This window comes from Galeopterus variegatus, unplaced genomic scaffold (genome assembly GCF_000696425.1).
Source record: "Galeopterus variegatus unplaced genomic scaffold, G_variegatus-3.0.2 Scaffold6868, whole genome shotgun sequence".
Lineage (NCBI taxonomy): Eukaryota > Metazoa > Chordata > Mammalia > Dermoptera > Cynocephalidae > Galeopterus > Galeopterus variegatus.
In genome coordinates, this window is record NW_007732979.1 from 3,384 (window position 1) to 18,332 (window position 14,949).

General features: G+C 38.7%; 1 protein-coding gene across 5 annotated transcripts in view; it reads left to right on the forward strand.

Annotated features, from left to right (window-relative positions):
* Window positions 1-663: 663 nt before the first annotated feature.
* TAMM41 (TAM41, mitochondrial translocator assembly and maintenance protein, homolog (S. cerevisiae)) overlaps window positions 664-14,949 on the forward strand; it is a 34,893-nt gene continuing 20,607 nt past the window's right edge. For 4 of the 5 annotated variants that reach the window (XM_008591369.1, XM_008591374.1, XM_008591373.1 and 1 more), the window contains exons 1-3: window positions 2,857-2,913; window positions 3,291-3,441; window positions 14,078-14,223. In XM_008591369.1, the coding sequence (XP_008589591.1) occupies window positions 2,878-2,913; window positions 3,291-3,441; window positions 14,078-14,223 (333 nt within the window). In that variant the 5' untranslated portion in view covers window positions 2,857-2,877. Of the gene's footprint in view, window positions 742-2,856; window positions 2,914-3,290; window positions 3,442-14,077; window positions 14,224-14,949 lie in introns of those variants that run through there. The other variant, XM_008591372.1, reaches the window with a different exon arrangement.

Genomic DNA, 14,949 nt, shown 5'->3' on the forward strand with positions numbered 1-14,949 from the left:
CTGTAAGCAAATGTATGGGCCTCTAGCCTTTGAAATGCAAAGATAGAACCATTCATTTAGTTATTCAAAAGACAACTAAGTTTCTTCTCTGTGTATGCCAAAGGAATAAAAAAAAAAAAGACACCACATTGCTTGTCCTCAAAGAGCCCACAGTCTAGCTGGTAGATACTAATAAGATCTCATCCAGCTCTAATTTTCATTGTTTCTTCATCCTCAAGCAATGACAATTAATACTGAAGGAGTGTTAGAACAGTTAAACCTCCTGGTCATTTAGAACAGAAAAGTTCTGGTGAGTGGTTGAGTATTTGAACACTAGGTAGGACTGTGTTCTTTGTGACTAAAACTTCACTCTTTGCAATTCAAGTAGACTGTTAACGGAGGAGACCACATGTGACTTTTTCTTTTTTCTGTCTTGAAAGGTACTCACAAATCAGTCCTTTGAAAGTCCCTTCCAGCGTTGCCCCTTCCTCTCTCCACTAAAGATTTTGTCCCTGGCAGTAGTGATGATGTTATCTATGCAGTTCAGGTCGGAGCATTCCCAGTAAGATACAAACAGCTATTCACAAATCTGAGGACCTTCTTTTTTTCCCAGGCCTCTCTGGCAGTGTCCCAAGAGTTCACTGGCTTTTCTCTCTGAACAACAAATAACAGTGCTGCTGAGACAAGTTCCTAGTTCACCTTTCGTTGAAGAACCAGATCAGCACAGTAGCAGAGTCTTCCAAACTGACATTTTTCCTTTGAGTAAGGATGCTTTTATTTTCACTCTCTTAACCTTAAATAGCAAAAAGACTGCTTTCTTACAGCCTAAGTAGAACAACTTTCTTGGAGAACAAGTGGTATTTTGTTAACTAGGGAAATTTCCCCAACTTATTCTTTTCTTTGTATCTTTGAATAAGCATCTCAAAATAGCTTCTCATTTCACTGAGTTTCTGTAAAAGCCACCAAAAAAAGGGAGGGCAAAGAATTAATGAGAAGGAGCTGGTGAGTGAGGATGAAGAAAGGGAGTGTGGAAGTACAGAGCATCACAGGGTTGTGGAAGGAGCACTGGGCGAGTCAGGGGACAGGGTCCTGGTGTGGTATACCAAGACTTCTCTTGGAGAAATCCTTCAACCCCTCTGGGCCTCAGTTTCCTCATCAGTAAGATGAAGAGGTTGCCCTACTACATCCATGATTGGATATGGAATACAAGGTTTGGGAAAGTTATTGCAGGAGTATCAACATAGGAGTTATTGTAGGACTGCAAAATTTGTTTCAGTCATCTTTCAAGATAAGAACTTAACCAGAACAGATCCCTGACTATGCGAATAATTCAAAATATTTAAAGTTGAATTTGCCGAGTGTGAGGGTGTTACCCTGATTTTTTGCCATTGACTCATTATGCAACCTTAAGCAAGTCATGTTCCTGGGCTGTTCCTTGGTTTTAATCTCTGCAGATGATTGCAGTAATACTAAACTCACCCAAGTGCTGAAAGGCTTAATTAAGGTCTATTAAATCCTCATAATTATAAGGGTGGAGGAGGTGGTGTTGAATCAAGTGACTTACCTTCCATCTGTGAGGTTTGTATGTTATGAATATTACTTTAGAAAAAAGTAGGGAGAAAAAGGTAAAAGATAAAATTTAGCTTCTTAACCCTGATTTATAAAATAATTATGTTTTAAATACTGCTTTTTATAAGGAATAAAAAAGAGAGAAACTATATCTTGGGATACACATCATTCTCCTCTTTGCTTTCTGATAAAATTTTATTTTGGAGTTTCTCATGGTATCTTTTATGTTGCCATCTTAATTTTGTCAGAAATGATCTGTATTTGACAAATGTAAGGCAACTTATGCCCTGTTTTCTGGAGTAGGAAGAAAATTCATTGACAGCACCAAATGGTTTAGAGATGGATACATTTCAGATATATGGGAATCTTTATTAGGGACTTCTAGCCCTTTTCCGTGGTATAGAAAATCAGTCAGAAGCAGCATAATATTTTCAAAAGATTATGGTGGGAGTATAAATTGATATTACCACTCTGAAGAGCAATCTAAGGTATATACTTTTACTTCTAAGTATATATCTTAGAGCAGTACTCAAAATGTGCTCCATGGATGCAGCAGCATTAGCATGACTTGGGAACTTCGTAGAAATGTACATTTTGAGGCCTCACAAGGTCTACTGAAGCAGAAACTCTGGTGGTTGTACCCCAAAATATGTGTTTTAAAGCCCTCCAGGTGATGCTGTTAGCAAAAGGCAAGAACCCCTGGCCCCAAGAAACTCTTGCACTGTGCACCAAGAAACACACAAGGAAGCTCACTTCAGCTAAGGGTTTGTGTGCAGTATCTCATATCATCTTCCCAGCAACCTTAGCTTGCTTCTCTTAACCCCATTCATTCTGTTGATAAGGATTTATGCCCATAGAAAGAGAGCTAATAAGATGTGGAGCTGGACTTGAGCACATTTTCTTATTACACTGTGATCTTTAAAACCAAGAATCTCAGAACAGACTGGAGCTCTTTGTATTTTAATGGATTTAGGGAAAGTCAGAGACAACAGCTTCTGCTGTGTATTTAGGAGAAGAACCCTTTTTATTGAGAAGCAGTCACTAATATTCTGAGCCCATTACATTTATTATCAGATTCAGTCTTTGTTGCAACTCTGATGCAAATCTGTCATCCTCTTTTTATAGATGAGGACTTAAGTTACAAGAATTTGAGTGATTTGGCCAAACTCACAGCTGGTAATTACCTGGACTTGAGCCTTAAGTACTTGGCCTTGGGCTCTGACCTGTCTCCAAAACCCATGCTTTTTATACTGTAGCTAATATTTTTTCCTTTTCCTTTATTCAAGTTCAAATCAGTGTATCTTGAGATCACGAGATAGAGCATAGAGCATGAACTGCCCAGGTTATATATGGGCAAGAACAGAGGTGAGTACTAAAGAAGTAAAATGCCTTAGTCCACTAGAAAATTAAGTGAAGAACAAGACGATGATAAAACTATAAAGTAATAAAGTTCCCAAAGGGCATTTATTCTTTTTCAAAATCCATAGTGAGTTTTCTCATTTAAGAGGAATATTTTGTTTTCTTTGGCATTTTCATCCTTTCCTGTCTCATAATTTCTCTGACTGTGGCATAAAACAGAAGATTCTGGGATTGCTTATTAGAATAATTTTGTGTCAACTGTACTAATATTCCAAGTTCTTCAGCGGTAAGAGTTTGGGATAGTTCCAGTGCATATTTAAACCCATGGCTTGAGTAACACTCCACTTCTGGAATTTCTCTTCTTAATGTTCTGCTTTTTTCAGGTGAAAATTTTAGCAATGGATGAGAATGTCATTCTTAGATCAGCCCTTGATAAAAATCTGAAGAGTGCCGTGACCACTGCTTTCCTCATGCTCCCTGAAAGCTTTTCTGAAGAAGACCTCTTTATAGAGATTGCTGGACTCTCCTATTCAGGTTAGTATGGTTGATGCCCACATTTTCTGCAAGAAGGAGATTCGTTATTTAAGAGCTAATATCTGCTCCTCACTCTGCATTGGCATTTCAACAATCTTAGTTCTAAATTCCATCACTCTATATGTAGTTCACCGCAGTAACCTTGTGATTTGTCTGCCCGTCTCTAAGGTCTTCTCTCCGCATCTCTACCTATGAGGGTACTTTTAAAAGTTCATGGAAAGATTTGCATTATCTTTTAATTTTATTTTTCCACAGACTTTTTGAGGTGCCCTCATTTATTTTCCCAGGATAATTTTTTTGTTCTTATTGTTAATTTTTATTTTGAAACAATTTCAAAGTTACAGAAAAGTTTCGAGAATAATATAGAATATTCCCATATACCCTTTTCCCAGATTGACCAGTTTTAATATTTGTTTTCTCATTCTCTCCGTATCAGTGGTTTTCAAACTTTAGCATGCATCTGAACGACCTGGAGAGCTTATTAAAACAAATGGCTGGGCCCCACCCCCAGACGGCTGATTTAGTAGGTTTGGGATGAGGCCCAAGAATTTGTATTTCTCGTAAGTTCCCTTGTGATGCTGATGCTCCTTCAGGGATCCCACTTTGAGAACTACTGCTCTCTCTGTATATGTAAATACACTGTATTTATTTTCTTCTGAACTGCTTGAGAGTAGGTACCACATATCATGTCCCCTTTAGGCCATATACTTCAGTTTGTGTTTCCTAAGAATATGGACATTCTCTTACATAATCACAGTACAGTTATCAAATTCAGGAAGTTTAACACTGATGCAATGCCTATATCAAGTTGGCAATCCCTATTCCAAATGTCAGTTGTCTCAATAATGTCCTTTATGGCATTTTTTTCCTCAAGGACATAATCCAGTCAAGGATCATATACAGATGTTGCTTGACTTATGATGGTGTTACTTCCCAATAAATCCATTGTAAGTTGAAAATATTGTAAGTCAAAAATGCAGTTAAACACCTAACCTACCAAACATTATAGGTTAGCCTAGCCTACCTTCAGTGTACTCAGAACACTTACATTAGCCTACAGTTGGGCAGAATCATCTAACACAAAGCCTATTTTATACTGAAAGTGAAAAACAGATGGTTGTGTGGGTCTTGAAGTACGGTTTCTACTGAATGCCCATCACTTTTGCAGTATTGTAAAGTTAAAAAAACGTGAATCAAACCATCATTAATTCGGTCTATATTGTTTTTAGTTGCTGTGTCTCTTTTATCTTTTAATCTCGAGCACTTCCTCAGTCTTCCCTTGCCTTACATGACATCACATTTTTCAGCACTGTGCTCTAACCAACTGAGCCAACTAGCCAGCCCAGCATTCACATTTTTTTAAGTTTACAGGCCAGTAATGTTTGCCCCATTATAAGCAGCGTTTTCTCCCTTATTTGCATAAAGATCATGCAAATATCTTGCTGCTTATCACACTTTCCCTCCTAGATTTAGCACCCATTGATGATTCTTGCTCGAACCAGTCTTTACTAGGAGGGTTTCAACGTGGTGATTTTCCAACTCCACTTTCTTCCTCCACGTTAAGAAAAGGTTTCTCTTCTTCCCCATTCATTTATTTATCTAAATGTTAACTTCCTTTCTCTTTCCCTTTAATTCATTTGTGTTCCTTCGAGATGTCAGAGTTTCCTTTAAAGGGCAAGCTGAGAGGATAGAGTCCCTGGCCTCTCACCTAGCTGCAACCAGGGGAGCACCACATTCATCTGTTTAGTATAGCAGGATTCCACATAAGATTTTATTTACAAAATAAGTGGTTTGCTACTTAAAAAAGAGTTTGAAAAACACTCTCTTAAATAAATACCCTCTTTCTCCATTTTTAAGTGTGAGTCAAAGAACCCTGTGCTCACACATTGCAAAAGCATTTACTTATTCTCTGAATCCAAGAACAGATAAGATTTCATAGAAATTTAATGCTGGAAAGAGACCTTAGAGGTCTTGTTCTTAAGTCTTCTTCCCAAAATGCATCTAGCACAGCTACAGCTGTCACCGCAACACTCAAGGGAAATGAAGTGAAATGACCTCGGTCTTTGGTTGCCTCCAGCTTCACCTGGCCGCATCCCTGCCTTTTAACAAAAAGGGAGGCAGGGGGCATGGCTGTGTACCAGAATGATTGGGCTTATGTGCAACGTGTGGGAAAAGAGGGTCTCTTTATTAGGGTCATTCCTTCCTCATAGTCCCCTGTGTGGAAAAAAAGATGGAACAGAAACGTTTTGTGAAGTGTTGACCTTGTGGGAGAAGATGCAGGACTGTTCTCTGCTTTGCCCACACCACTAGCAGTCGTCTTTTTTTCCTGTGTAATCAACATCAGCATAGTGTTGGGTGGATTCTGGGAGTTCTCTATAAATTCTGAACATTGACTAAAGAAGTTTATTGAATGATATAACTGCTTTCACCTATTTGCAGACCTTCTTAATTTAGCACTCAAGCTACTACCAATCTTTAGCAGGTTTTTGCCAGAACTAGGCCAGAGTAGTGAGGGTAGAAATAAATCCAGGCCTTGCAGGTAGATCTCTTGTATAGGTATGAGACTTGCCCCAGGCAATATGACGAAAGGCACGTTTTCTTCCTGCCTTTCCTAGACTTCTGAGAACCCAGTATCCTTGATTTGATTGGATTTCTGTCCCTGAAGCAAACCACCAAACTCTCTGATGCCCTCAGAATATTTCAAAATTCACATTACTCACCAATCTCTTTTTTTAACTTTGACATTTTCCATCTTTTTCCAGTTGAGAGATTATATGCCCCTAATCGGTGAAGTTCAATATTTCTCCCGGAGGGGAGATAGGAAGGGGAAGGAACCCAGAAAACAATGTCTTTCCATGTTATTATACGAGTTCCTGCCAGTAATTACTGGCAGAGGCAAGATGTATCAACATTACTAGTAACAATAATAACCCCTTACATTTTATATAGTATTTAAAGATTACTTTGACTGCCCTGGGGTCAGTATTTATGGCAGTGTTATTGTAAATGATGGGTGGGAAAGGAGTAGGTGGAGAATGAGAGCCTGCAAAACTGAGGAGGAGAAAGCTTTCTAATCCTTCAGTTGTTCTTAGAAGTCAGCATTAAAGTAGACAGAAGAGGAACACGAAATAAATTTTAGAGGGTCACCTTGAACTTTCTTATGTAAGCACAGACTATTAAAATGACCAATTTTAGGTAATGATCCTGGCTTAACATATATCAAGTGAATCAGTATCCCATACCCTATAAAGAACTGAAGAAAGAATTTCTGCTCTGAGCAACTTTACATTAATAAATATATGCAGTCACAGTGAGTCAGTGGTAGACTCAAAAACAACACGTGTGAAAATGGCAAGCAGCATGTGAAAGAACATGCAGATTGATGTGAGTGAAGTCCACTGCTTACAGCAGGAGAAAATAGCATTTATTATTGGCTGCTGGGAACTACTGTCAGTACTTTTGATGTAATAACTAGCTTAATCCTCACATTTGGGTGCTGTATCCTCACCCCATTTTACAGTTGAGGAGACTGAAGCCCAGAGATATTACCTAAGGTCACTTATCTAGTAGGTTGTGGACCTACTATCACCTACCAGTTTACCAGCTTGAGTACCAGCATCCTGGATGTGTTTGAACCTTTCCAAGCCCCCCGTTTTCTTACTTGTAAAACTGAAATAACTTATAAAGAAGTTTTCAGTGAGAAAATATATATAAATAACCCCCCCCAGCATCTTATTTCATTCATAGTCCATACTTAGAAAATGATTGCCATTATTATTTATTATTTTTATATATTATTCTTGGTTCCATAGGTTTTTCTCAGGTTGAGACATTGTAATTTGCTCATTCAGTGATTAATGGACACTTAGGTTAGCTTTTTTTTTTTTTATCACTTTTTATTAATGGCGCTACTGTGAATCACTCTGTACAAATTACTTTGGTAGGGGAAGGGGCAAAGGGGGGCACTAACTATCTTGGATATGTTCTCCAGAGTGGAATTATGTTGTCAGTTAACAATAAGAATTATAAAACTTGTTACATGTTGACAAATAATGGCTATCAAAATAGCAGAATACTAAAATCAGGTGGATTGAAACTTGACAGCCCCAATTCATCTGGCCTTTTAAGGTCCTTAAGGAATGAAAAACACCTTCAAGCATTCTGGTATAAGAGAAAGAATGGGTTTCTTTCAGTGCCAGATTGTCTGAACACAGGCTCAACTACTTCTAGGAATTAGACAAAGCAGTTGCCAGTTGAGTGTTTCATGGGGGGAAGAAACCAGCAATAGGTGCCAGCACTCTAAAGTGTGAGCACACATCCCCATTTCTGGATTCTGGTAAAAGCCAGTAAACTTTTTCTCTGGAGTGAAAACTGTTAAGATTTATCAGTGATGGTCATACCATCTGAAACCTTCTAGCAGTGCCATTGGATGATCTGCATATTGGGGGTGACTATTTCAGGAATTTGGAAGTCTGTTTTTCTGTGCTTGGCATGCTGGAGCTTTTGCTGAAGCCTTGGCTGGAACTCTGTGTACTCAGTCACTTGCTAGTTTCTGAGAATGCAGCACTCCTGAAGGGATATTAATAACTAATAATATCTAACATCTATGGATTATTTACTGTGTGTAAGATATTACTCTAAGTGTTTTAAAATAGTACCTGACATATACAAGGTTGCTCAGTAAATATTTGATGAGTGGATAAATGGTTGTGATACTCGTTTCTTCCTGATCCAATATAGTGAACTTGATTCCTCCCTCCCCCTCCCTAGGCCTAGAGAACACAGTGTTCTCTAAAGTGCAGAAAAGAAAAAGTGGTTCAAATTTATATCAGCAAGTACATCAGCAATTTATCCTTATCTCATTCTCTTCCACATGCGAGTTAGTGCAGTATAGTGTCTTTTCTGGAGATATTTTTGAGAATGCATTTTGAATGGTACGTTAGACTGTCTCCTTGAAATTCAGCCTTGGTCATTTTCATTAAAGTAAATATTATTTGGTCCCTTTGCAAAAGAATGAAGTTGGACCCCAAATGCATACCATGCACAAATTAACTCAAAACGGATCATTGATGTAAGAGTTCAGTGTAAGAGCTAAAACAATAAAACTCTTGGAAGAGTGACTTTGGGTTGGAAAATGGTTTCTTAGATAAAAGCACAAGCAACAAAAGGAAAAATAGATAAAGGGAACTACATAAAAATTAAAAACTTTTGTGCTGCAAACAATACCATCAAGAAAGCACAAATATAACTAAAAAATGGAAGAAAATATTTACAAATCGTATGTCTGAAAGGGGCTAGTATCCAAATTGTGTAAAGAATTCTTAGCGTAAAATAAAGACAACCTATTAAAAATGGGCAAAGGATTTTAATAGACATTTCTTCAAAGAAGGTCTGCAAATGACCAATGAACACATGAAGAAGTGTTCAATATCATTAGTATTAGGGAAATGCTAATCAAAACTACAGACACCAGTTCATACCTACTACAGTGACTATAATCAAAAAGACAGACAATAACAAGTGAGGAGAACGTGGAGAAATTGGAACCCTTGTACATTGCTGGTGGGAATGTAAAATGATACAGCTGCTTTGGAAAAACAATTTGGCAGTTCCTCAAAATATTAAATGTAGAGTTACCATATGACCAAGCAATTCTATTCCTAGGTATATTCTCAAGAGAAACGAAAACATATGTCCACATGAAAATTCATACACAAATGGCCATAGCAGCATTATTCATAATGACTAGCCAAAAAGGGAAACAACCCAAATGTCCATCAACTGAGGAACGGATAAATAAAATTAGGACATTTATACAATGGAATATTATTTAGCCATAAACAAGAATCAAGTACTGATAAATGCTACAACATGATGAACCTTGAAAACATTTTGCTAACGTCATAAAAGACCACATATTGTATGATTCCATGTATGTGAGATATCCAGTATAGGCAAATCTATAGAGACAGAAGGTAGATTAGTCTTTGCTTAGGGCTAGGGACAGAGTTGTGAAGGGAGATGGGGAGTGACTGCTAACGGGTACAGCGTTTCTTATGGGGAGGCAGAAATATTCTAACATTAGATTGGAGTGATGGTTGCACAACTCTGTAAAATACTGAAAAACATTGAATTGTACATTTTATTTAAATGGATAATTGTATGGTTTGTGAATTTTATCTCAAAAAAAGCTGATTTGCCATATCAATATCCAGTTTGGGCTCTAGTCCTTAAACACTACCATATATGAACCTGCATTGAAATGATCTGTTTTTATGCCACTTGCTTCATGAGGTAGGGCCTATAACTTTGTATCTCCAGTGTCTAGCACAGCTCCTTATACTTAGTAGCCACCTAAATATCCATTGAACTGAAATGGCAGTAGTATTGTGATTAGTTTGAAAGGGGAAAAGTTAGCCAGTAATTATCATCTTCAAAGACTCAGGGCTTCCTCTACTCTCTGCCCTTTGCCCATTGGATATTCATGTCATATCATCACCGTCATCTGCTTTACTACTTGCAAAGCGTTCTGATACTTTATTTAAATCTGAAAATAGGGCTAACTGGTTAGCCTAGCTGGTTAGGGTGCAGCCTTATAACCCTAAGTTCATAGGTTTAGATTCCAGTATAGTACAGCTGCCAAAAAAAAAAAAATCTAAAAATAACTCGTGAGATCAGTATTATTATTAAGCCGTTCTACAGAGAAGGAAACTGACTCAAGTAACTTCACTCAAATCAGCCTTTACTACTTGCAAAGCGTTCTGATACTTTATTTAAATCTGAAAATAGGGCTAACTGGTTAGCTTAGCTGGTTAGGGTGCAGCCTTATAACCCTAAGTTCATAGGTTTAGATTCCAGTATAGTACAGCTGCCAAAAAAAAAAAATCTAAAAATAACTCGTGAGATCAGTATTATTATTAAGCCATTCTACAGAGAAGGAAACTGACTCAAGTAACTTCACTCAAATCAGCCTGGACATTGCCAGACTTGAAAGCTGGGGCCTTTGCACTGCACTACAGAGTTCATGATCAGGTCCCTGCCTGCTGGTAGCATGCCTGCATCACAGAGCAGGCCAACTACAGATGGTTTATGAGCCTCTGAGCTTGTCTTATTTCAAAGTCAAAGAGAAATGATCATTTTGGTTGTGCATTATATTATAATGGCAGTTCTTGGGGTAAAGCAGTCAAGAGTTAAAACCATCAGTAGAAGTATAAAATAAAAGTCAGCAGTTTTTATCAATCCCTATGTTCTGTTGCAAATGGATCTCTGATGGCAAGAAAAATTGATTCTTAGTATCAGAGGCTGGTTTGTGCTGTGCCCATGATTTTATTTATTCTGTTCTGGAGAAATGAGTAATAAGCCCATTTGCTTACTTTCCCTGAGGCTGTGCTAGTTCTGCCGCACAACAGTTGGAGAAATTCAATTCAGCAGACATTTATGGATGTGCCGTCCACTTGCCTGGTGGTATACAAGGAGCTGGGGATCCAGAGAGGAATAAGCCCCAGTCCTTGTTCCATGCAGTTGTCCTTGTAGGGGGAGGATTTGGGTGAGTTTGCTTTTACATTTTGGTAAAGTACGATCCTTCTCTCAGAAAGTTACTGTCTGAAATGTAAGAGCTTTCTGTTTGTGGAACGTACAGAAAGAGAAGGAATGACACAAATATTTAGAGCTTAACAGGGATACAAACTGATCTTTCACGTCAGGCCAACCTTGTTAGATTCAGAGTTTGATGACATTTCATCCCTTTGGAGATTAGTAGAATCCATTTATAGGCTCTCAATACAAGCATGTGGATTTGCACTAGTGAAAGTTAACTCACCTGCCACACTTTTGTCAGATCATCTTGTCCATGCATCCGATGAATTTATTTACAAATGCTAAAAGTAATATATCAACATTGGGCTGGCCTGGTGGCACACTCAGTAGAGTGCGGTGCTTGGGAGCGCGGCGACGCTCCCGCCGAGGGTTCGGATCCCATATAGAGACCGGTCCGCTCACTGGTTGAGCGCGGTGTGGGCGCGACACCGAGGGTTGCGATCCCGTTGCCGGTCGCAGTACGGGCGCAACACCGAGGGTTGCGATCCCATTACCGGTCACGAAAAAAGACAAAAAGGAAAAAAAAAAAGGTAATATATCAACATTATAAAAGTGCAGGAAATGGAGGACAATTACAGTGGGAGTAAAATAGTCACCTGAAATGTCACTACCTTGATACTGAGAAGCAGTTGGACTTTGGACAGATTATCTTTGCACCTCAGTCCCCTCATCTGTAAAACTGGGAATAGTAATAGTACTGTACCTCTTCATGGTGCTTTGCCAGGACTAAATGAGATAGCAAGTGTAAAGCACACCCAAAAAACCCACAATAAATGTGTATTGTATTAGAGCAAAAATAAACATTTTTGTATAGCCCCTTTGTCTTATTTTTCCTGGTTTTTTTTTTTTTTTTTTTTTTTTTTTTTTTTTTTTTTTACAGAGTTATTTTTTTCTGTTGTGCTTTTGTGCCCTGGTTTTTTTCTGCACATTATTATATGATTATTTTCCATCTTGCTGTGTGCGATTACCGTAATTTTTAGTGGTTGCATGCTGCTCCATGACAGGGTGGGGGTGCACCATCATAGCTTATCCATTCCTCTGTTGTTGGACGTTTAGGTTGCTTCCAATATTTTAATATTGTAAACAGTGCTTCAGGAAACAGTTTTATATATGTAGTGTATTCACTTACTTCCTGGAAAATCTTAGGCAGGTTACTTAATCTCTGTGTCTTTGTTTCCTTGTTTGCTAAATGAGGACAGAATAGTATCTACCTGAAAGGATAGCCATGTGGATTCACTGAGGCAGTCCAACAAAGCACATGGAACGGTGCCTGGCACTTACCAGGTACTCAGTAAACATTACATCTTCATCTCTGTTTTGTTTATTTCTTTAGGCTTGCTCTTCAGAGATGGGGTTTCTTTTTTTTTTTTTTCCTTTTTGTCTTTTTTTACTGACCGGTAACGGGATCGCAACCCTCGGTGTCACGCCCGCACCGCGCTCAGCCAGTGAGCGGAACCGGTCTCCACATGGGATCCGAACCCTCGGCGGGAGGCCGCGCTCCCAAGCGGCACACTCTCCAGTGCGCCACCGGGCCAGCCCGAGATGGGGTTTCTTGATTCTGTGCTTTCCAGAAGGATTTTAGCACTATGATGTCAGCAGCAGTATGTGAAAGGACCAGTTTCGTGACACCCTGATTAATAACTCTCTTTCCCTTTAAAATAATAGTGAAAAAAAACAAGTTCATCCATATTCGGGCAGCTTGTTATGACTGGGACTCACTTCTGCTCACTCACCTGAACAGTCAGACCTCTCCTACACCAAGGTCAGGTGCCAGAGGCTGTTTGGAAGTCTGCTTTTCTGAAGTTTTCAGTCCCCAGCTGTATCCCACCAAATGGTACTGTAAGTTGGTGCTACGAAGTTTAAAAAACCAGCGTATTTTATTCCTCACATACTGTTAGGCGTTTTTGTATTTTTATTTTTTACAAAACAAGGCAACAGTTTGCTGTAGGAAAATCTGTATTGCAGGTAATGACCTTGATAATCTCTCCAGAAGAAGGAAATTGGCAAGGGTGACCATATGTCCTGGTTTGCCCAGTTTATACTTGTTGTCCTGGTGTAATTATTCATAGCATTTTATTCACCCTCAAAAGTGACCTAGTTTGGATGATAAATTATATTGTCATCCTATCCCCAGGGGATTCCTCAGCAGCAGGGGTAACTGCCTACACTTGCCACCTCTGTTCTCCCCTGGACGACTTGCTGTCCAACAAAGAGGTTTCAGCCACAATGCTTTCACCACACCTGACCCGGGAGGTTCTCCTACACATGTCTAGCCTCTTTGGAATTCACATTAGCCCAACAGGAGTCCACTGAAGTGTTCTCGTTTTATCGTTCTTTTTTTCTCCATGTCTTGCTGATGATTGTCAATGGCATGGGCAGGGCACTTTTCATTTGTTTCAAACATTGCCCTTTATCCTTCACAATTATTTATTTTGCAGCTCATCCCATAGGCAAATGTAACATTTACCATCTCTCACCACTTGCCATTTTAAAAATAATGTCTGCTTTCAATGTCGTCTTAAATGTAAACCTCTTCTTACTAGGATTTTTAACACTCACTGCTCTTGCCTTTATCCAACAAAATAAGGTTAAGTATATTCATAAAGCACCTCAAAAGCCCTCATGCAAACGGAAGCAGGTCAATGATAAGTAATCAACAAGGACGAATCCAAAGAGAAAGGGCAAAACTCCTGTCTCCGTGATTGGCACAGGCAGAGTTTTGTTCCTAGGATGGGAGTTTATAAGTACAGAAGCTTCTGCATTGGAGAAAACAAAAACAAATTAGCTTCTCTCTGATGATTACCTTGTGTACTTTGGTAACTGTGTCTGAACTGACATAAAGGGCTTTATGATTTGAGAGGTTCTCTTTTCCTCAAACAAGTAGCTGCATTCCTTGGGTACCATGTTCATGTTTTAAGGGTTTGGGAAAGCTAGTGTTTTGCTGAGGGGTCATGCCAGTTTGAACCAGTGTGGGGGCTGCAGTTCACAAGTCAGGGTATGGATTCTCAACAGAAGATTTGTTTTCTGTTTATTTAACTAGGCGACTTTCGGATGGTGGTTGGAGAGGAAAAGTCAAAAGTGTTGAATATTGTGAAGCCCAACGTAGCCCACTTCCGTGAGCTCTATGGCAGCATATTGCAGGAGAATCCCCAAGTGGTATATAAAACCCAGCAAGGCAGACTGGAGGTAAACTGTGTGTGGAAAGTAACTGATGTTGTTTCTGAGGCAAGAGCTGTTTGAAGGAAAAAGTAAGGGGTAGAACTGTATGACTAGTGTGATGTTTATATTTTAAAAAGTGAGTGTTGTATGTAAACACATGCTTCTGTGTATTTGGAATAAGGCTGAAGGTAACACAGACCAGGGGCTGCCTTTGGAGAAAGGAACTAGGGACAGAAGTGGGAGAAAAACTTGTTTTCACCATGTACATCTTTTCTGCCATTTGAAATACTTAGCATGTGTATTATTAGTCAAAATGAGTAAAAATAAACTGTCAGATTACTCTATTTCCATCCCCAATCCCATTTGCCTCCCCAGAGGTAACCGTACTGACAGTTTGGTGTATATTTTTCCAGCTCTTTTTGCCTGCATTTTTGTGAATATTTGTACATATGCACATGTATGAAGAGATTTAGTCTTTTTGTTTGGTTTTATTTTACATAGATGGGCTCATACTTACACAAATTATTCTGAAGCTTGCTCTTTCCCCCACTTTGTATGTTTATTATGTCTTGGAACTTTTCTTTTTGATATATCAAACAAGGCATTTTTTTAAAGTAATGTTATTAAGTGTTTGAAAATAAAAATCAAAGAACTTTCCCTTAGAGAAGAGTAATCAAGGTTTAAGATTTTTTTAAACTATAGAAACCACAGTTTTGTTTTTTTCTTTTATGCTCTTCCTCATTCATGTAATAG